We start from the raw sequence: 21,842 nt of genomic DNA, 5'->3' as shown, positions 1-21,842 counted from the left end.
ATTAGTATTTATTTAACAGTATTAATTAACTAATATTATTATTTATTTAATTAAATTATAATATTTTATTGAATACTATTTATTCATAATATTACTAAATAAATAGTAATATTTAATAATAATAACATTAATGTTATTTTTATTATTTAATAAATATTTTTAATAATTTTTTTGTTTAATATTCTTTTGATATTATTATTAGTTAAATAATAACTACTATTATTTATTTAAATGAATAATAATATTATTGCTGTTACTGTTATTATTATTATTTAATAATAATACTTTATTTAATAATTATCTATTTAATGACATTTTTATTTAATATACCTTTTATTATTTTACTGATAAAAATATTCCTTTTATTATTTTAATATCATCAAAAGTCTATTTTCAGGGGTAAAATAGTAAATTTAACAGTTTCAGATGTTGGAGAATTGCTCCAACTCAAACAATCTTATCTTTTCAGAACCTCTAAAAAGCAGAAAATCATTTCTACTTTTCAGATTTCAAACCCAAATAATAGGTCTTGACTTTTCAGGCATCAAATTTCAGATTTACCAAATGCTACCTAAATGATAAGATTGACACTTATTTAACCAAAAGGAAACTTTGGCCTTACTAAATTTTCCAAACTAGGCCGGAGGGGACTGCTTAATTTGATAAAGTGCCTTTCTCAAGAGGCACACTTTCCCAAACAATCCTTGAGCAACAACCTAGGAGGTTGCTACTTGCTCCATTTATACATTTTCTTGTAGGTTACCATGGAGGAAACCATTTTTAACATCTAATTGGAATAGGGGCTAATAGTATGTCACCACAAGAACAAGTATGTTGCATATTGTTGCTAACTTAGCAATAGGAGAAACAGTCTTTCCATGGTCCATTCCTATGTCTAAATAAAGCCCTTATCAACAAGGCGAGCTTTCAAATTTTCAATAGAACCACTAGCCTTTCCAGGAAGGAATGAAAGCACAGCCATTGAAGAGGGGGAGAACAGAAAGGGAGATGAGGGGACTGGGATTGAAGGAGCAAAGGAAAAAAGACTTGTGGAAGAGATGTGGGAGAATAAAGAAGGAGAAGGGGACAGATGTGTAGAAGAGGAGGAAGGAGGGAAGAAGGATTTGGGGATTGAAGGAGAGGGAAATGAAGGTGAAGAAGGTAAGAATGGTGGGGGGGGGGGAGTTTAGAACATATAAAAGGAAAAAGTACAGAACTTTCCCTTTAGAGGAGACTGGAAAGGAGGGGATGGAAGTGGATTCAGGGGAGGAATATGAGTCTGAGCTGATGATTGATGAGACCCATTTGGTAGAAAAGACTGCTAACATTGAGGAAGTGGTGAATAGGGGAGTGAAAGTTAGCAAAATTTTGGGTCTGTTTTTTCTAGGAGGGGAGGAATTTGTAAAAGAAGCCTTTAGATCTATGGAGGAAACATTTGGGAAGAATGAAAGTTTGATAGATCCAGCAGTTAATCCTAATTTTGATAACTCAACAAAGCAAGAGATGGAAGGGATAGCTGGAGGTTGTGGGGATTTCATAGCGAAGCCAGAAGAAGTGGTCAAGGAGATGGTGGTTGAAGACAGAGGTCAGAAGCCAGCGGGAATCCTGAAGCAGCAGTGGGAAATCTAAACACAGTCAGATTTATCAAAATAAAAAAAATCTAAACACAGTCAGAAGATTCAGAAGTCAAAGGAATAAAAGATCCCAGTCTCTAAGGTTTTCATAAGGTTAAAAGGTGGTCTATTTGGATTGGGACCTAACAAGCTTGTAAGAAAACCCAAAGGATTAGTCAAAAAACGACAACAAAACTGTACTAAAACAACTGAAGAAGATGATTGAAGTGGTAATTTGGGGTTTGGGTATCTTGCTTGGGTTTTTGTTGCCATCGGGCTGTTTTGGTATTCTTGTTTATTTCGCCTTTTATATTGTATTGCATAATTTGCATTGCTATGGGTAAGGGGCTTTCGTTAGTTGGTTGATTTGGGTTTGTTTTGTCTCATTGGGTTTTGTTTGGGTTGGCCTTTCTTTTCGGGTGATTGCTTATCACCTTCCTTGTGTCTTCTTTTTTGCTTTAATAAGTTATTTTCTTTTATCTTCATTTTTTTTTCAATAGAACCACTAGGTAGATACTTAATGGTATGTACCCAATGACACCCAACACACCTTTCCTGGAGGAAGAGAAAAACAAGATTTCATGTCCCATTCTTGTATAGAGCCGATATATCTTATTTCATAGCTGTCCTCCGGATTGAGGTAGACATTGCCTTTTGAAGAGATTTAGGAGTAGAAGTAGATGACAAAGAGTAAAAAGAACTATAGATGCTATGTGATATGGAGGCGTAGAACACGAACTGATCAATACTCAATAGGATGAGCAATATAGGTGTAATTACTTTTATGAAGAGCAATAGGTAAGTCAAGGTCTACGGCAGTCCATTCCTCAAAAAGTCGAAAGCAGATAACACCTTTTTTTTTGTTTTTTTTTTCAGTTGAAAAATTGGAAAGGTTAGACTGTTATCAAGTCTTTGCTTCTGATGACAGAAAGATTCATACTTCTTCTAAATCATTTGGAATTGTACTTTTCTGTGTTTTTGTGTTTATCCTGTAAATTTGTATTTAATATTTACTGTTAATTTCTTGATGGTATCCTCATTATGCCATGATACTATGCTATGTTTTTTGCCTGAGTGTTTCTGATAATGACCACTGTTTTTATGTTTTTGTATTTCAAGGAGAGCAGGTCACTGTTCATATAAAGGGTAAAACAGAGTGCTATGAATGCCAACCAAAACCTGCTCCAAAAACGTATCCTGTTTGCACCATAACTAGTACACCGTCAAAGGTACTGAATGTTGGAAGTAAAAGTCTTTGTTGCTTGTGCTTTGTTTAGATTGTAAATGACCGCTATTGTATTTTATTCCTTGGGTTATTAAAACTCTGCATTTTGCTGTACTTTTTTTTTGATGACATTTTGCTGTACTTTGGCTGCCAGCAAGATCTTTTTATCAGCAATAGTATTGAGGCTTTTAAGTTTGTCACTAACAAAGAAATAGAAACATCAAATCATTTTATTAGAACAAAGCATTTATGACTACAATAGACTTTTCTTCTCTTGAACATGAGAGGAATAACTAAAAAAGGAAAACAAAGACAACCATAAAGAGGTCATGGCTTACTCTGGTAATACCATCTCCACATTACAAAGAGCCATTAAATACCTCTCCTATCTAGAGCATCTTCTAAAGATCTGGATGATCTAGGAATCTAGCTGACAAGATGTTATGATGGAAGCTAGTGATCTTTGTCTCTCTTGTATGATGTTGCAGCTCTCATGGACCATCAGTTGCATTTCTCTGCATCCTATTACCATGAATGAATCTTTTTCCACCTCTGCTATTATGTTTAGGGGTGGCTAATTCTCAGCCCCTGCAACAAGGATTATATTTTTCATTGAAAAAGGTAAACTATATTTTGTTTATATAAATCAGAACCTGTGTACAAAAACCTGTATACAATGATGTTCTATCTATATGTGTCTGTATACAAATTTTCAAAAACCAAAACTGAGCTGTATGTCCATCCAAAAAATTCTGTGTACCAAGCTCCAAGATGTTACAGTCCCCACTGTTCTAGAGATCAGTTCCTCCTCGCTCCAAATCAAATTCATGAATATGTGAGCATTTCTTTCCTTCCACACGTTCTAAATTGCTGCAGCAGGAATGCGTCTCCAGACCACATTTCTTTTGGACAAGTGGACCCTTTCTTTCATAGGCCCCTTGTTTTCCAACTTAGTGACAGTGATTCCAACCTGTCAGGAGAACATCCCACAATTTTAGAGTTTAGGCAGACCAGGAAATTTTCCCCACACAAATCCAGCCACCTTGCAACACATAAATAGGTGATCAGCAGTTTCCTTCTCCAACTCACACATAGTGCATAAATCTGAGTCAATTGGCATTCCTCTTCTAATCATGCTGTCCCTTGTGAGGCATTTTCCTATCACTGCAGTCCACACTAGGAATGATACCCTTGACTTGGAGGGAATATGGGATATCTGAACTCTGCTACTAGGGAAGTCTGTGACAGTTGACTGATCTAACGTTCTAATAAAAGCTGGTGGAAAATAATCTTGATCTCTGGGTTCTGTTGTTATGGTTTTAAGTCAAGTTCTACTCTACTAAGTCAAGGATTATGTCTCTACCTTTATTGTTATTACCTCTCATACAGAGCCAGAGAATGCAGCATTCACCTCTTGCAAGTGGTTCTAGAGAGCTCTTCCTATGTCTCATGGCCTGGGTTACCTAGAGAATATGCATCGAAGCTGAATTTTAAGTCCATTTGGTTGGGGAATCCATTTCCTCTGCTCTGGTTGTATTGACTGCACAACTTTCATCACCTTAATAGAAATGATTTTGGGGAGAAGCTGTTGGAAACTTTAGAAGTAGTTGCTGAGTAACCTTCTTGTTGTTTTGGCTTTTGTTTGTATTATTATGTTTTTGCCATTTGGTTGTCAGAGTTGATTGTTGCTCTTGCTCATTCCAAATTCAAAAACCTTAATAGAAATGATTTTAGGGAGAAGCTGTGGAAACTGTTCTTTGTTTGATCAAAACTGTAGAGTTTCATTAAAACAAAAGGTAATAGTACAAATAGAAAATCATTGAGAGATATTCCTCCTCTCTCTCTCCCCTTGATTTTAACCACAAGTTACAACTGTGCCCAAAATAGTTGATTTCTCCCAGCTCCTTGTTTGGCTAATGCATCGGCCATAGAATTAGCAGTTCTTTTCACCCATTGTACTCGCAGCTCCATGTTTGTAATCCATTTAAATTTTTTCTTCTTATTGTTGTATCTCCAGTCTCCACATCCTGCATTCCTCATCTAGTAGCCATGCCACTACAAGTTTGGAATCCCCTTAGCTTCCTAAAGTTCATAATTCCAGCCCTTTGCACTCCTTCCATAAGTACCATAACTTCCACTCTTAAAGAGTTATTCTCACCTGCTGGACCTGAAAATAGTGCAACCACTTTACCCTCCTCATCCCTGAATTCTCCTCCAATTCCTGACATACCCAGGTTTCCCAAGCTGTGGGAAACTTTAGAAGTAGTTGCTGGGCCACCTTCTTGTTGTTTTGGTTTTTGGTTGTATTATTATGTTTTTGTTATTTGGTGGATGGAGTTGATTATATTTGTGGGTGAAAGCTCTTCACCTAGTTGTACCTTTATCAAAAAGAAGAAAACCACAATTAGGCCTTCACCTCTAGCATGAGTGTATTGACCACTTCAACTTGTAAATTAAAGGAATATCCTCCAAACATAAAAAAAGGAATATACTCTGTTGCAGTCAAATTACACTTAGCCCAACCTCCACCCAACTTGAGGGAGGGTGTTGAATTATATATGGCATATTTACTTTTTGGTGTAACTGTGTAAGGGTAGAATTGTTTTTTTCATGTTATTTTATTTTCATCCTATATATAATAAGAGAGTGGGTGCTGCCACTCTTATGATTCCTTTTCAAATTTCTCTTTTTTTCTTATATCTCTTTTTTAACTCTTATTTATAGTAGGCAATAGAAAATTTTGATCCTATAGCTAAGATGATTTGAGTTTGTGTTTTATTGTCTTTTGTTGTGCATTTCTCTTGGCCCTTGTGTTAGTTTGATGTTAAAAAAATGCCTCTTTTAATGGAGATCTTCATGAAGAGGTGTATATGAAACCGCTACAAGGTGGGGCTCTAGGTTTGGGGGGGAATTTAGTGAAGAAAAATACTCAGGAAATGGTTATGAAGATTTCCAGTGGGTTTGGATAAATTGTGGCACAAAGTGGTGAGTTGCAGACGTGAGACTCATAGTTGTCAAGGCCTAGGTGACAAAAATTACAAGGTGGGCAACTTATTATAATTTTTTTGATCATTAGCAACTTATTATAATATCATTTATATTATTGCATCTTTTTTTTGGTCAGCAACACAGAAAAAATTTCAATAATTATGTGAGAAACATGATTACAACAAGAAGTTGTGAAAGGAACCAGCTATAGGAACTGTCCCAATTCAGTACTACATTTGAGCCCAAAACATGTGTGTTCTATGTATCCCTTGCTTGGCTAAGCTATCTGCCAAACCAGAGTATAAAGCAATTATGTTCCCCTCTTCATCCCTAATGACTCCCCCAATACCTGAGGGCCCTGGGTTACCCAAACAGCTCCCATCAAAATTCAGTTTCTTCCAACCATTTATTGGAGGAGACCAAACCTCAACAGATCTTTGTCTTGTAGTTGAGGATGCAGCGATGGTACCCCAAGCTCTGAAGAAATCTTCAATCTTGAAATCCGAAAACAGCTTCAAAGCTTTTTGCCCAATGATTTACCCTCAATGTTATAGTTTCAACCAGAGTTTCCTAGCTTCGTTCCTTCTCTTCAAATATTCTTGCATTTCTTTCCTCCCACACAGTCCAAATTAGCGCAGCTCTAGTGCATCTCCACAAGGTCCTACCCCTCTTTTTTGTACAGCTAATGCTAGTATGGCTAAACAAACCCTCCAACCTATCAGGAGAAAACCACCTGCATCCAAAAAGAGAAGTAAACCAATCCCAAACAAAGCTAATAAACGGGCAAGAGATAAGAAGATGAATCACAGTCTCACCATTCAACTTGCAAAGAACACACCAGTTGGGGGACAAACACCAGTTTGGTCTATTCCTTTGAAGTAAATCAAAGGTATTAATGCTTCAATGAAACACTTCCCAGCAGAAGGCGCTAATTTTAGGGGGAATGGGAGAACGCCAGACTTCCTTAACCGGGAAAGAATAGGAAGAAGAGGTGGCAACCAGAGAACGAAAGGACTTGCAAGAGAAATCCCCCACAGAATTAGGACCCCATATTCTAGAATCTGAGCCACCTTCACACAAGAAAACTGAATTCAACAAGCTCAAAAGATCAGTCATCATATAAAGTTCAGATTCTCTAAGGTTTCTAATGAAGCCAAAATTCCAATTCAATCCTGTAGAGAAGTGATGCTGAGTAAGGAAGTCAGAGATGGGCCTACCCTTAAACCTCATATGATGTAAGAAGGTAGAAGATAATCATGGATGGCCTTCCATGGGGCAGCCAAGGTAGCTCTATGAAGACATCCTGCATCCCACCCATTTATACTATATATACCATTACTTTGGTTTAATGTTCTACTATTGAAATTTAAAAGATCAAAGGGTTTTGAGAAGAGAAAAAAAGAAAGAAAGAATGAATAGAAGTGTAGAGACTAGAGATGTTTCTTTTTTTTTTTTTCTCTCCCTCTCATCAATTAAATTAAATAGCAACTCCATCCTTGCTTTTTCTATTTTTCTTTTCATCTTATAAAGTTAACCTTCTTTAGTTGCTAATTGATATGTTTTTTTTGATCAATAACTCAATGGTTTCATTAGTTAAGGCAAAAAGTAATACGTACAATATGTAGAGGTATAGGACAAAGACCTTGAGAATCCCTCCCCAGACAGTCCCATCTCCCTTACAATTGTGCCCAAAATAGAGAATCTCTCCCCATTCCCTGTTTGGCTAAGGCATCAGCTACAGAAAACAGAATTAGCATTTCTCATAGAGTTTATTACAGTAGTATTATTTTTTGAAAATAATGAATTAATATATTGAAAAGATTTTTACCTTTTAGATATGATGATTTTCCACTTTTATAGAGGAAATTGAATGTTCTTAATAAAGAGAAATGCTATTGTTTTAATTAATATGCATGCTGAATGGTATATAAAACTAGTGAACTAGCCAAAAGTTGGTTCTTTATATTATAAAATTTTTATCGCCTAGGCACCCCAGTTTGCCCAGAATGGCCTAGATGCCTTGACAACTATGGTGGGACTTTGGCAAATGGACGGGATGCAGGTACCTCAAGTAGTGCCTCTTTATCTTCTCCTTGGAAGGCCATATCTAGCAATTTCCATCCTTGTACAATTTATTAGGTATGATAGTAACTTAGGCAACAACGCCAGATTTTGGGAAGATGTTTGGTGGTGTATTAATGCTCTTAAAGACCATTTTCTCTACCTCTACCCCCTTGCAACTTCTTCCTATCAATTAAAAATTCCTATCAATTAAACTTGGTATTATTCAGTTCATCTAAAATTATTTGTTGGGAGTTTTTTCATTTAAAGATTAATACCTTTAAAACTATCCATATTTGTTTTTTTGTGCAATGCAAGTGGAGAATGCACCTATCACTTACTAATCTCCTGCTCTTTTGCCTCTAGTATATGGAAAAAAGGATATTCTCCTTACTTGGTTGCAGGTGGAAGTGATAGCTGACATCAGAAACTTATTTAAATCATCTTTCTTTACCATGCATAGCAAGGGGAAGATAAAGGAGCAATATTATGGAAGATTTGGGAAGAGAGAAACATTAGAATTTTCTAAGAGCAGAATAAGTTTGTTGATGGCATTTTAATCAAAGTTGTGCATTTGATTAAAATAATGGAAGCATTTGTCCCTTCTCCATAGCTGACTTACTTTGGGGATGGGAACATATAATCTCAATCATCAACAACTCAATTATTGCGTACCTCCATTGAAGCCCTCCACTCTCAAACCAAACTAAATTGAATTTTGATGGATGCAGTAGGGGAAATCCATGCACTTCAGGAGCTGGTGTTGTCTTTAGAGACTACCATGGACCATAATAGGTATATTTTCAGCCCCTATTGGTGTTGGGGACTCAAGAAATGCAGAAATTTCAGCTGTTCTTTGGGGACTGAAGCTATTTAAATCACCATTATCAGAAATCTAATAGAAGGGGGATTCATATGTGGTGTGTGATGGTTGAAAAAAATCCAGTGTGTACATGGAAATGCAGAAACATGATGAGGGATATAAGGCAAACAGGAAAATATATGATGATTACTCATACATGGGTTAGAAAACTAGCTAATGTTTTAGCTGACGAGCTGGCTAAAGCATTATCTGTGAAAATTGGGATAGGTAGCAAAGCCAGCCTATAACCCTGTACTGAGTTTTGAAATACTATATGTAAATATTCATTCTTTATACCACAATAGATAAATTTAACTGTTACCAATAAAAAAAGAATGGGGAAAAAACTAGTAACAAGGACAACCAAAATGGAATTCATGACTATCCGTACTTTTAATCTAATCATACTCATGGTAGGAAGCTCTAGAATTCTATCTTTTGCCAAATCTCCAGTTCCTATTCTGACTCAATTACATTAACAGAAATTTTCTCTAGACTATAATAAACTAGACCTCAGTAAAGTTTTCTAGCTAACCTATAAAAAGAATTTATGCTTATAATTTTGATTGTCAGTGATTTAAGAGCTTAAGCAGTGTTGTTGACATGTCAGCATATTCTAATCCATTATCCTGTCATTGGTATTTTTGTTTTTTTTTTCCAAGTATGATCTTATGATGCAGGACAGATAATGGCCAGGAATAGCCCTTAAAATTCAGGTTATTGGTTGGATACCGGATCTCTTTCCCTAAGGATGTGAAAAAATTAGTAATGAGGAAAATCAAAATTTAGAATTAACGGTTTTCCATACTTCTAATTTAATCATGTAGGTTGCTCTAGATTTCCTTCTTCTACTAAGTTTTTAATTTTGATCTGATTCAGATTACATTGATAGAGATTTTATTTGGACTCTTTAACAAGCTAGATCTTATTATTATTATTTTTTTGTAAAAGGTAATGTAATTTTAATCATCAAATACATACTGAAATTCAGACCCAAGAAGGCAGTCTGAAAAACAGCCGGGATCCTAAATTAGTTGGATACTGGATAGCTCTTTCTCAAAGAATGTGGGAAAAAAATATACTAACCAGAAAAATCCCAATTGAGGATGTATGGTCATCCATACTTCCAATCTAAATCAAAGTAGGTTTCTCTAGATTTCCTACTTCTACCAAATTTCCTAATTGTAATCTATTTCAGATCACATTGATAGATAACTTATCCATATTCTTTAACAAACTAGATCCCCATAAGGCAAATGCTTAAAACTCTATGTTTTGCCTTTTTTTTAAGATACCATATGAAAATGTTCCTGCTTATCATCGTGATGATCAGTGGTTTCAGAGCTCAGATCATGTTGTTCACATACCAGCATATTTTAATTTGCAGTCAGCATTATCCTTTTAGTAATCTCAAATAATAGTTTCATATAGAATGGGACTAAAGTAAATTTGCAGTCAACATATTTATGTCTCATGGCTTTGTCATAAAATAACTTGTGAAAGTTATAGATCATTACTATTTTATTATATTTAGCGAGATATTTTTTAAGTGTTTTATTTTGTTTCTTTTCTTTTCTTTCTTGTCTTCTGCTGCTTCTTTTTTTTTGTCCAATTTGTGCATGTGCTTTTATGTGGTTCATTTCTGGAAACTTCTAAGCAGTCCTTGGTGTTACCATTGTCTGAATTTTGCAGTTTGTTCACTGTATTGTTTGGGCAAAGGACCTACTTTTTGCGAAGTTGTTCGGTGACAAGAATCAGGCCAATGATCTGAATGTACGCTCTGGTGATGCTACTGGGTCATCAGAACATGCTGAAGATTTCTTTGAGAGAAGAGAAGATGAAGATTTTGAGCAGTATGGGCGGAGAATATATGATCATGTCTTTGGATATAATATTGAAGTGGCTTTATCCAATGAAGAGACATGGAAAAACAGAAACAAACCAAAGCCTATATATTCTAGGGATGTCCTGACTGGTGAATTTGTTCAACAGAATGGCAATTTGGACAAGAATTCTCATATTGATGACCCATCAACAGTGTCTGCAATGGCATCTCTAGGCCTGAAGAATCCACAGGATATTTGGAGCTTGGTGGAAAACACAAGAATATTTCTGGAGTCTTTGAAATTATTTCTGGGGAAAAGGGAGAAGGTTTGACTTAATCTGTAATACTTTTGAGTTTGAATTTGGTTTGATACTTTGATCTGGACTTCAGAAGCGTTACATCTTTATTTTTCTTCACTCCCTTATGCACTGAAGACTGCTTCATTTTTCTTCTCTACAGGAAATTGGTAACTTGATTTTTGATAAAGATGATCAGTTAGCAGTAGAATTTGTAACTGCAGCAGCAAATATTCGTGCAGCTTCTTTTGGTATTCCTATGCAAAGCCTGTTTGAAGCTAAAGGTATTGCAGGCAATATCGTGCATGCTGTTGCCACAACAAATGCCATCATTGCTGGGTTAATTGTGATTGAAGCAATCAAGGTGCTTCAGAGTGACACAAACAATTACAGGTGTGGAGCATATTCGTTTCTCCCTTTTTATTTTTAAATGTTCCAAAAATGGTGGTTTTATCTGTTATACTAGCAGGGCCCCATGCGATGCACGGGAATACCTGATATCAGATATGATGACAGAAGGGATTAAAAAGAAATGTAAACATTATATCATTGCCCCTGAGCAAGAACGCCAATTATGGTTGTCTTCATTTCTCTTTCTTCTATGTTCTTAGTCCTGTTGAGTCACAAAATAGGGAAGAAGAAGAAGAAGAGGACGAGGTGGAGGAGGAGCCCCTGTGCTCGGCGACCAGGGAGAGGGAGAACATAGGGGCAGAGCCCTTGCCATTGGGCTGTAACATAGAATATTAGAGTCAGTGTCTTTGTAAGACGAAACGTCTTCTATGAAGAAGCTCATGGAATGACTCTCTAATAGGCTTTGAGAAAAATAAGAAAAATTAAAAAATAGGAGAAAATTAGGAGGGGGTATTCAAAAAGGGTAAAGATGGAGGAAAGAGGGATGCTGACTTGGCATTAAGGAGAGGGATGGGAAGGGGAAAGGTAGGAGGGAGAGGGTGCGTGAGGTGGCATTCCTTGTTATATATATTATAGATGTATGGGAAATTTCTAACTAACCAATCTGTCTATTACATTTATGGTCTTGCATGGGTATCTTATTCTAACTGCATTTTTTTTTTGGTTTGCAATTTGGGAGTTGAAGAGGCCTTTTGATAAGGAGGGGCTGGTTCGACCTAGAGTTGAACTGGTGGGTCAAATGCACTCATCTGACTTATTAGAGGATCATGTGTAGGTTTTGAAGCCTATAGGTGAAGGGGGAAGAATTAAGCTTGGACGGGCCAGTTCTGGTCTAAAGCCCAAAGATGGAAGGGCAGGTGGTAAAGTTTATTGGGCGAAGAGGTTGGTGGAAAGTCGGTGTGATAAGGGGAAAGTGAGACGTCATCTTCAAGAAATTCAGAAACATTTCAGCCTTACGAAGGGATAAGGGACATAAGGATATCTGGGAATCAGTTATCATTAGGTTTGAGCAGAAAAAGGAGGAGATCTGGGTGGAAGCTGTTTGGGATTGTTTATCTTCAGGTGTTAAGGCTGGATAGAAGCAACAAGATAAAAGTTCGACCAATGTTTTGATGGTGCCTGTTCGAGGAGGGGAGGATTTCTGACCTCGGGGAAGCTCAGGTGTTTTTGGTTAAGAAGTAACAGGATTCTGAAGCAAGTGTAAAAGTGTGGAGTTCTTGGCTGGGAATACGGGCGTTTTCTCGTCTCAAATTGACTTAGATGAGATATCTTCAGGCAATTTATTTTCCATGGTGGTGGAGAATCAAGAAATTTTGAGTTTGACATAGAATGAAATCCAAACGATTAGAAAAAGTTGATCGCCTAGTGCCTAAAGGAAGACAACTGTTGCATTTAGAGCTATAGCAACGAAAGAAAAAAATTCAAATGGCTTAGTAGGGACATTGAGGTGAAGTACAGTTGGGTGAAGAGAAATGCTAACTCAATTGCCGATGGGTTAGCCAAGCAAGGGTGAATAGGGAATCTTTGTTTTGGGCTAATTTCTAATTTTTTTGAAGAGTAAAATAGAAATTTTATTAAAAGAAAAAGATCAGTTACATGTAGTAGGTGACAAGATGGCACCTAACTAACAAAACAGAGCAAAACTGAACTAGGTACAGTCCAACACTACGACTGGTACAGATACATCATTGAATCTCAAGCAAACACATTTATCAAAAAAAATCTCAAGCAAACACCAGAAATTTTCCCCCAAATCTGATCTGTTTACTTGATCGAAATCTGGTTACACCCAAACCCAATCTGCAATTAACTTCCCAACCAGAGCCACCAGAACTTCTGTCAGTCTGTGTTCTTGAGTTTGTCTTAAAAAATCCTTCTGTTCCTTTCGTTCCATAGTGTCCAGCACACAGCAAATGGGATGCGGCTCCAAACTATCCCTGCTTTCCTACCTCCCCCAATTCTTGGCCAGGTGGAGAAAATTTCTGCCGCAGTTCTTGGCCGAATCGCACTTTTCCCAAATAAAGAAGTGTAATAACTCCAAATTATTCTTGCAGTCTTGCAGGTAGAAAATAAGTGCAGAACAGATTCTTCATCTGCACTACACATGACACAATAGTTTGCCATATGAAACCCTTTGCTCTTCAGATGATCAGATGTTAAGATGCTGTCCATGGAAACCAGCCAAGCAAAAGCTTCCACTCTAGGTGGAGTGGGGTTCCCCCAGATTCCACCCTTATAATCTGATCCCTGCTGGTCCTTTAACATAGCTAGATAGAAAGATTTCACTGAGAAAACCCCATTCTTGCACTCTTTCCACCACAAACCATCCCTCGAGGAAGTGGATATCTCCACTTTCTGAAGCATTTCAACAACTGAACACATTCTTCTATTTCCTGGTCTAGCAAGGGTCTTCTGAATTTGGGACGCCATACAATCTTTTCTCCGCACACTTCAAAGCATTGATCAATTCTAATCTGGTGTTCAGACAGCCTATAAAGTTTTGGGCACACTTCACACAGCTTCTGTTATGGGCCCGCGAATAGGATCTCGTCACGGGTCGGTCCACGGGAAAACCCTCTGTTTTCCCTTGTTCCTCCCTGCTCTTGATGGACCTATCTAGGCGCCCTAATGGTGATTTGTTCAAGAGATCACCTAACTCTCCTTTACTCTCTTTCTTGACTGAATATTCGATATCCTCATTCAATAACGGTGTCTCCTTAAATAGGAGATTACAAGAGTCCTAATCTTAGGGAGTCTCCTTGCTGAATAGGGAGACTTCCAATTCTATCTTGCTAAGGATAAGATAAGCTAATCCTAATCTGATAATAAGATAAACTAATCTTAATATGATAACTTACTAACAAGATAAGATAAGAGCAATAGAATAAGATAAGAACAAGCGAGATGATCTAATCTAATCTGGCGGTGGGTCAGGTTCCTGTTGCTGCCGGCGGCGATGGTACGTCTTTCCGAGGAATGCGTCCATAACAGCTTCCCCCTACTTCACACCACTCATCTTCCCAGAATCTAATTCTTGCCCCATCTCCCACCTTAAATCTGACTCCATCTTTAAACTCTTGATTGAACAATATGATCCCCTTCCAAACACTCACTTCGTAAGAGCTGGAGACCTCCCTTGACTCCCACCCAAACCTCACCAACCCATATTTTCCTGCTACAACCCTTCTCCAAAGGGACTCCCTCTCCTTTTCTAACCCAAATCTCCACAGCCACTTTCCCAGCAAGGCCTCGTTGAAAGTTTTAACTCTTCTGATACCGTAGCAACCATGATTTTTTGGCCTACACACCTTATCCCATTTCACCAAATAAACTTCCTTGCACCACCAACTCCTTCCCACATAAAGTCCCTCTGAATCTTTTCAAATTTTTCTGCCACCTTTGCTGGAACCTTTAGAAGAGATAGATAATAAGTTGGCAGACTTGAGAGAACACTTCTCACCAGTGTAATTCTGCCCCCCAGAGATAGGTATTTGACTTTCCATCTTTCTAGCCTTTTCTCTACTCGTTCAATCACTGGCCTCCAAATTCCTGCTTCACTAAGCATTTGATGCTTGGTCATTGAAGGGGACTCGGAGGTGGTGATTAGGTGGCTGAAGGAAGACAGCAATGGTTTGTGGAGCTACAGAAATGAAAAGAAAAAATTTAAATGTCTGAGTAGGGATTTTGAGGTGAAGTACAGTTGGGTGAAGAGAAGCGCTAATTCAATGGCTGTTCTCTGTTGTGGGGGAGCTAAGATATTTTACCTCCCCTTTCTTGTACTTCAAGTTTCACAATTTTTATTATTTAATAAAGCATCTTGTTACTGATAAAAAAAATCCCTGCTTCATTAGTTCTGGATCGTACCGGAAGTCCTAAATATATGAAAGGTAGATCACCTGTGGCATTCAAAAAACTGCAACAAAATGGTCCAGCTCCTCCTTCCTTACCTCCCCTACCCCAATTATCATAGTCTTGCCTAGATTAACTTTCAGACCTGTAAGCATCTCGAAATTTGCTAGAATAGCTCTCAGATTCAGCACCTGTTCCTCAGAGGCATCCAAAAATATGAGGGTGTCATCAGCATACTGTAGATGGGAGATGCAAGGACTATTATCCCCGCCCATCAAAGCCTTCAATCCATCCTAACTGAGCTGCTTTGACTAGGAGCAAATTCAGCACCTCCATTACAATAACAAACAGAAGTGGAGAGATGGGATCCCCTTGCCGGAGTCCTCTAGATGCATTGAAGAATCCTGAGGAAATTCCATTAATAAGTAATGAGAAAGATATGGAGGAAATACATGCATATATACAGCTTCTCCCCCTGAAGCCCATTTGTCTCTGAATTTCCTTAAGGAATCCCCACTCCACATGGTCGTAAGCCTTCTCGATGTCGATTTTGCATACCAGTCCTGGCCAAGGTTTAAAATGTCGATGTCGATGGAAATGCCGCTTACCAAAATATAGGACATATGTTGGAAATGTCGAGGGAAAATATTGTAAAAATTAGAGACATTGTGGAAATATTATGAAATATGTGGAAATATGCAAAGATATTTTGTAAAATGATAAAAGAAGCATTAATACATATTTCTAGACTACTATCTTATTCCCAACCATTATATAAAGCTAAGAAACTAAGATCAATAACAAATTAGTAAATGACGATTTACTGATTTATTATGCATTTTGATGTTTTTACAAGGTTATCTGATATTTTCTTTTCTTATTTTTAGTTCTGATTTATTATAAATTCTAATATATTTATTTCACACTAGTAAATAGAAATACATTTATTCTGTTTTTTTAAATATTAAAGTTATAATACATTATGTTTTATTATAAATTTAATAAACTGATTCTCCTTTTTGTAGTATTAAGATTATGATAAATTCTGATTTCTTATAAAACTTGATGAATTTATTATGATTTTTAATACTAAATATATAATAAATTATGATTTAGTATAAAATTTCTTAAATTTATTCTGATTTTTTATATTAAATGTAGAATATGGTTTATTATAAAATTTAATAAACATTTTCTGATTTTAATAAATATTTTAAAAAATATTAACTAGTTAATATTTTATTACTTGAAAAATATTTTATGTTTTATATTATAAAGTAATTAATTTATTCTTTTGTTTTTATATTTTTTAATTCTTTTTATAAATATTTTATTTGAAATATTAAATAGAAATATGAATGGATTAATCTATATTAATATACTGTATTATATTAATATAATATACTAATATATTATATTTTTAATGTACATTAGTCGACATCCTGGCGACAATAGTCGTCATCTTGTCAAGATAATAGGAAAAACTGTATTTTTTTTTGGTTATTTGGACCGATTTGGTCGACATTTCCAAAATATAGGAAATGTTGGCCGACATAATGTAATTTTTATATTACCATCATTTTCATGTCGGTGAGCCTTGACATCGACATATGTTGGGCGACATTAGCGACATTTGGCGACATTTGAAACCATGGTCCTGGTCTTTTACTTCTTAATCTTGAGTCAATGCATTTGCTGGCCACCAACACCCCATCCAAAATTTGCCTTCCTTCTACAAATGCCATTTGGGAGTCACCCGCCACCTCCTGAAGGACTCTCCTTAACCTCCTAGACAGCACCTTAGGAAGTAGTTTGTAAGGGCTGCTAATCAGACTTGTAGGTCTGAAGTCTTTTATATTTATAGTTCCATCTTTCTTTGGGACTAGTGTAATGAAGGTGGCATTGATCCTTTTGTCTAGTTTCTTTAAAGTGCAGAACTCCTGAATCATCTGAGAGAAATCTCCTTCCAAAAAGCCCCATCCAGCCTTAATGAATTTGAAATTGAACCCATCCGGTCCAGGGGCTTTGTCTGTCCCCATTAATATCTTTTAGTGCTTCTCTGATTTCTTCTATCTCTATCTCTTTCTAATTTTCTTTCTTTGTAATTTGTTCGTGGGGAGTTAAGACATTTCACCTCCCCTATTGTAATTAAAGTTTCACATCTTTAATAGAGCTTATTGTTATTGATAAAAAAAGTTGATCGTCTAATGGAAATTGAGATGTATTTTGACTTTTGACGCTGGAAGTGTAGAGCCGTAGAGGTGGAAAAGTTTGGGTCAGATAAAAATAAAGAGAAGAAAGAGGAAATGAGTCGTGGTGAACTTAATGATTTGGTAGAAGAGGTAGAGAGGAACTCCTACGTTACATGAGGTGTTTGTGGGCAAGCTAGGGGTCTATTTGGGATAGCAAAAGATGGTAAGAACAATAAAGGGATTACCATTGATGACAATTCAGAAGAGATATGAAAAAACCTAAAGAAACAAATAGTGGGCACTTTGATCATACCACTAAGGTCTTTCATTGTCTGAAAGATGGTATTCTCGGGGTGGGACCTTCTAATAAATTTAAAAGAGTTTACAAGAAGAGGGGCATGAAGAATAAAATTAAAAGGCATATAAGCAATGAGAAGAGTAACTCCATTGATAAAGCTCAGAGAAAGGTTAAGAAAAGTGAGATGGAAGTGAGCTTTGATGCTCAAACTGAAGGAAATAGAATGGAGGTGGAAGGGGACGAAGAGAGTACTGATGAGGAAGAGGATGTTAAAAGACCAGAGGAAGACAACAAAAAGAATTTGGAAGAGTGAGGGAGATAGAGAAGAAGGTTGACTTGGAAAAATTTTTGAAACAGAGGTTCAAGTAAGCAAATTATTTGGGGTGTTTGTCTTGGGAGGGGAGGAATTTGTAAGAAAAAAGTTAATGGAATTGGAAAACTATTATCCTTTGTCTGCTGATTAAGTGTTGAACAAGATAGGTTTTTTTTTTTTTTTTGTTTGTTTCTTGTTTTTAACTACTTTCTGGGGGAAGGATTTCAGTTTGATTTCTGAATGCGGATTTTGTTTTGGCGGGTGGGTGAGAGGCATGTTGGAGGCTTTAAATTGTTGGGAAGTCTGGGCAGGGGCTCAAATATGTACTTCAAAATTTTGGTTGGGGGGGACTCTTTTTTTCCTTTTTGGATGATAACTTATTACGTATTTTTGTATTCTCTTCTTTTTTTGAATAAAGTTTTCTTTTTTATTTGTTATAGAAAAGGACTCTGTATTGGTATGAGTGCATGCAAGTATCAAAATATGGTTTTGTGTTGCATTGGGGACTGTCTTGAAGTAATCTGAAATTGCAGTTTTCTGTAGCTAAAACAAAGGTTATGATGTATCATAGTGTAGGTACAATCACACAAGTTTAAATTAGTTTGCAGACTGTTGAAGCAAGTGGATTAAGCCTTTAAGTGGATGGAATGATAAGAAAGCCTTAATTACTGATAATAATGCTTTAATTCTGACTGATGAAAGAAAAATGTTTAGATTCTGATACATGCACTTGGATTTTGATTTAAGCAACTTACAGATGTCCAGTATTTAACAATGATAATTTCTTAAATTTTCAGTTGGTTAGTGACTATGAATAATTACTTATGGTATACGAGTGTAAAATTACATTATTGCTTTTATTTTTGATTGGTAACTTGAACTTCATTGCTCTACGAAAAAAAAAAAAAGAATTCTTTACAGTGTGCCATGCACCCTTTTTACAGGCCTATAGCCTGCCCATCCCATTCATTTTAGTGTATTGTTTGGATTACAACTTGCCCCCATGGGAAATGGTTCTCCAAAACAGCTGTTCCCTGAGAGTTCCTTGTTTTCCTAAAACGTTAGCCATGCCATTTGTTGATCTGTATGCCCATTAAAATCTCACTCCAATCTCTTCAACTAATCTTCTTACTTCTATTATCTCATTTCTTAGTTATAAATTTTCACCATGCAATTTGCTGATCTATCCAAAACAACTAATCTTCTTACATTATTTGGTTCTTTCCTTGCTAAATGGAGAGTAATCCAATGGCTTTTCTATGCAGGATGACATTTTGTCTTGAACATCCATCTAAAAAGATGCTTCTGATGCCAGTAGAACCATTTGAGCCTAACAAATCCTGTTATGTCTGTTCAGAGGTAATGCAGTCTTATTTGCACATCATTGTTTGACTCTTGTTTAAAGTTCTGGTTTATTACTGCATTCTGACCACACACAAATGTGCAATTGGAAATAGACGCCTCTTTTACTTGAAGTTAATACTCATCGTTCAAAGCTGCGAGATTTTGTGGAGAAGATTGTTAAAGCGAAGCTAGGTATGAATTTGCCATTGATCATGCATGGCTCAACCCTTCTCTATGAGGTCGGGGATGATCTTGATGAAGATATGGTCGCCAATTATTCATCAAACTTGGAAAAGGTACATTATCTTGTCTTTTAACCATAGAAGTTATACTAAAGCTGATGCTAGGGACTTGGTCATAGTTTTCAAGGCACCAAGGCAAAGCTAGGTGAAGGGGGGGGGGAGAGGTGTCTTGTCTTGGTCATAGTTTTCTTGCACTAGTAATTGTCTATAATCTTTGAATTTAGAAATTGAGGAGGTGGGTTGGGTTGTGAGGCACGCTGGAGGTTTAAGTGGGGATCAATTTTTTTTTTTTTTTTTGAGAAATGATAAATACTTTAATTAAGTGGGGATCATTTTATGAGGGCCGAGTTTAAAGATTGCAGAAATGGAAACTGTCTGGTCAAGTTACAGGTTGGTAAAAGAAGATACTTTCTTTTCAAGTGCCCAAAGATCAGAAGGGTTGGGGCTTCTAATGGAATGCACTTGGTCAAGGTGCAAGGGGGAAAGGAAGAAAGCTGGTTCTGGGTGATTTCAGATACAACAGATTTGGAAAAAAATGATTGTTTTGAGAGATGTGAAGGAGTGTGCTGTTAATAAGAGTGTTTGAAGCATGTATGCAATGGTAGTTCTCCTGGGTGCTGTGGTCGAGAAGGTGGTGAGAATGTTTTGGCTATTGATGCATCTAATCATCAGATGGTTGACGCTGTGTTGATCCTGGAAAGCTGCTCTGCTTTGATTGTGACTTCTTCAGGCAACGCAGGGGTGGAAGCAGTAGGGGTGGAGTTTGGGTTAGGTATAAGCAAAGAGATGGTCTTCTTTTTTTGCAGAATATCCCAAGTGTTTAGCTTCACATGATGGCTAGAAGCAGTGCAAAAGTGGAAGATAAAGCCATAGCTCATACTATGTTTCAGCTGATATGGGTTAACACCTACTTAAGGAGATTAGTATACAAATTACAGAGCCTATGAATCTATTTTGTGATGATAAAGGAGCAATTCATATTGCATCCAACCCTGTTTTTCATGAGAAAACAAATCACATTGAACTAGACTGTCACTTTGTAATGGAGAAGGTTATTAATGATGACATATCTACACCTTATGTAAGGTCTGAAGATAATTCACTGACTTGTTTAGCAAAAGTCTGAGTTGGGTTTAGAATGGGTTACTTTTTTAACAAGCTGGAGTTGTATGACATATGCTCCAGCTTGAAGGGGAGTGTTAGAAATATTATAGTATGTATTGGAGTAGGTGGCGGGACAGTTCTGTCAATCTACTCTAAATTCACTTAAGGAGGGGTAATATGGTCCTTTTACTTGTAGTTAGTTCTCTTAGTATAAATAGAAGTTGAGTGCAGGTGGGGAATAGTGTTTTCTCCTCATGCCAATTCTTTGTACTCTTTTTTTGTCCTTCCCATCTCTTTATTGCATCCTTTTATTGCTGTATTTCTGTTTTCTTCTCGTTAGAATCAGAGCGCAGTTACATGATAGTAGGAAAATTTCGAACTGAAAAATTCAGACTTCAGAAAGGTAATATCACTTGGGGATATTATTGTCAGAGAAAAGAAGATGGCAATACAAGCTGGCTGGTGCTGTTATAGATGGAGGTTTTGAATATGTGGTCAATTTAGATGGTCTCCTGATGCACATTGGATTAGCTATGTCATCCCTTGATTGGACAGAAATGGGGGAGTTTTCATAGGGGAGCATCCTACTTGACCTGACTAGGACACCTTTCTTCATATACATTTATTATTTATATAAACATAGACATCTGGATTTACACACACTTTTTACTACTATAGTATAGGAGAATCTGGTTTACCCTTTTCAAAATGGATTATATATCTGGTAACATCACACTAGCACTTTTTGAGGTTTATTATCCTGCTGCTCTTAGCTGTTTCAATGTTGTAATTCTGTTTTTTTTTGGGATGGATTTGAATGCTGTAATTCCTTGTTTGTAATACATTTCTATGTCAAAATATTGAAGTGTATTGTTTGATAATCAGTTGTTAACAACAATTATTAATTGTTATAACCGTTATAATGGTTTATATTTTGAAAATGGATGTTCTAATTGTTTATGTCTCCATTGTTCTCAGGTACTAGCTGAACTTCCTTCTCCAGTCACTGGTGGGACAGTTCTCACTGTGGAGGATCTTCAACAAGAACTGACATGCAATATTAATATCAAACACAGGTCTTTTTTGAACTTTCTCCTTAACTGTTTAGCCTGTGGGAGAGTTTATTAATATCTAAAAGGATTTCAGAACACCTAATTTGCTTGATTCACTAGAAAGCAATAAAAGAAAATAGATTGTGTGTTTGAAGAATCGAAGTAAA

The 21,842-nt window shown here is 36.5% G+C and overlaps 1 protein-coding gene across 1 annotated transcript in view; it reads left to right on the top strand.

The window, feature by feature from the left end:
* The window catches only part of SAE2 (SUMO-activating enzyme 2), a 32,790-nt gene that overhangs the window by 5,637 nt on the left and 5,311 nt on the right, over window positions 1–21,842 (top strand). The window contains exons 5-10 of the mRNA XM_010253319.3: window positions 2,741–2,842; window positions 10,442–10,900; window positions 11,034–11,263; window positions 19,199–19,292; window positions 19,391–19,573; window positions 21,602–21,699. Of these exons, the coding sequence (XP_010251621.1) occupies window positions 2,741–2,842; window positions 10,442–10,900; window positions 11,034–11,263; window positions 19,199–19,292; window positions 19,391–19,573; window positions 21,602–21,699 (1,166 nt within the window). The remainder of the gene's footprint in view (window positions 1–2,740; window positions 2,843–10,441; window positions 10,901–11,033; window positions 11,264–19,198; window positions 19,293–19,390; window positions 19,574–21,601; window positions 21,700–21,842) is intronic.

Source organism: Nelumbo nucifera, chromosome 7 (assembly GCF_055504915.1).
Source record: "Nelumbo nucifera cultivar China Antique chromosome 7, China Antique-T2T, whole genome shotgun sequence".
NCBI classification, from domain to species: Eukaryota; Viridiplantae; Streptophyta; class Magnoliopsida; order Proteales; family Nelumbonaceae; genus Nelumbo; species Nelumbo nucifera.
Note: the sequence above shows the minus strand (reverse complement) of the source record. Positions and strands in the feature narration are given on the sequence as shown.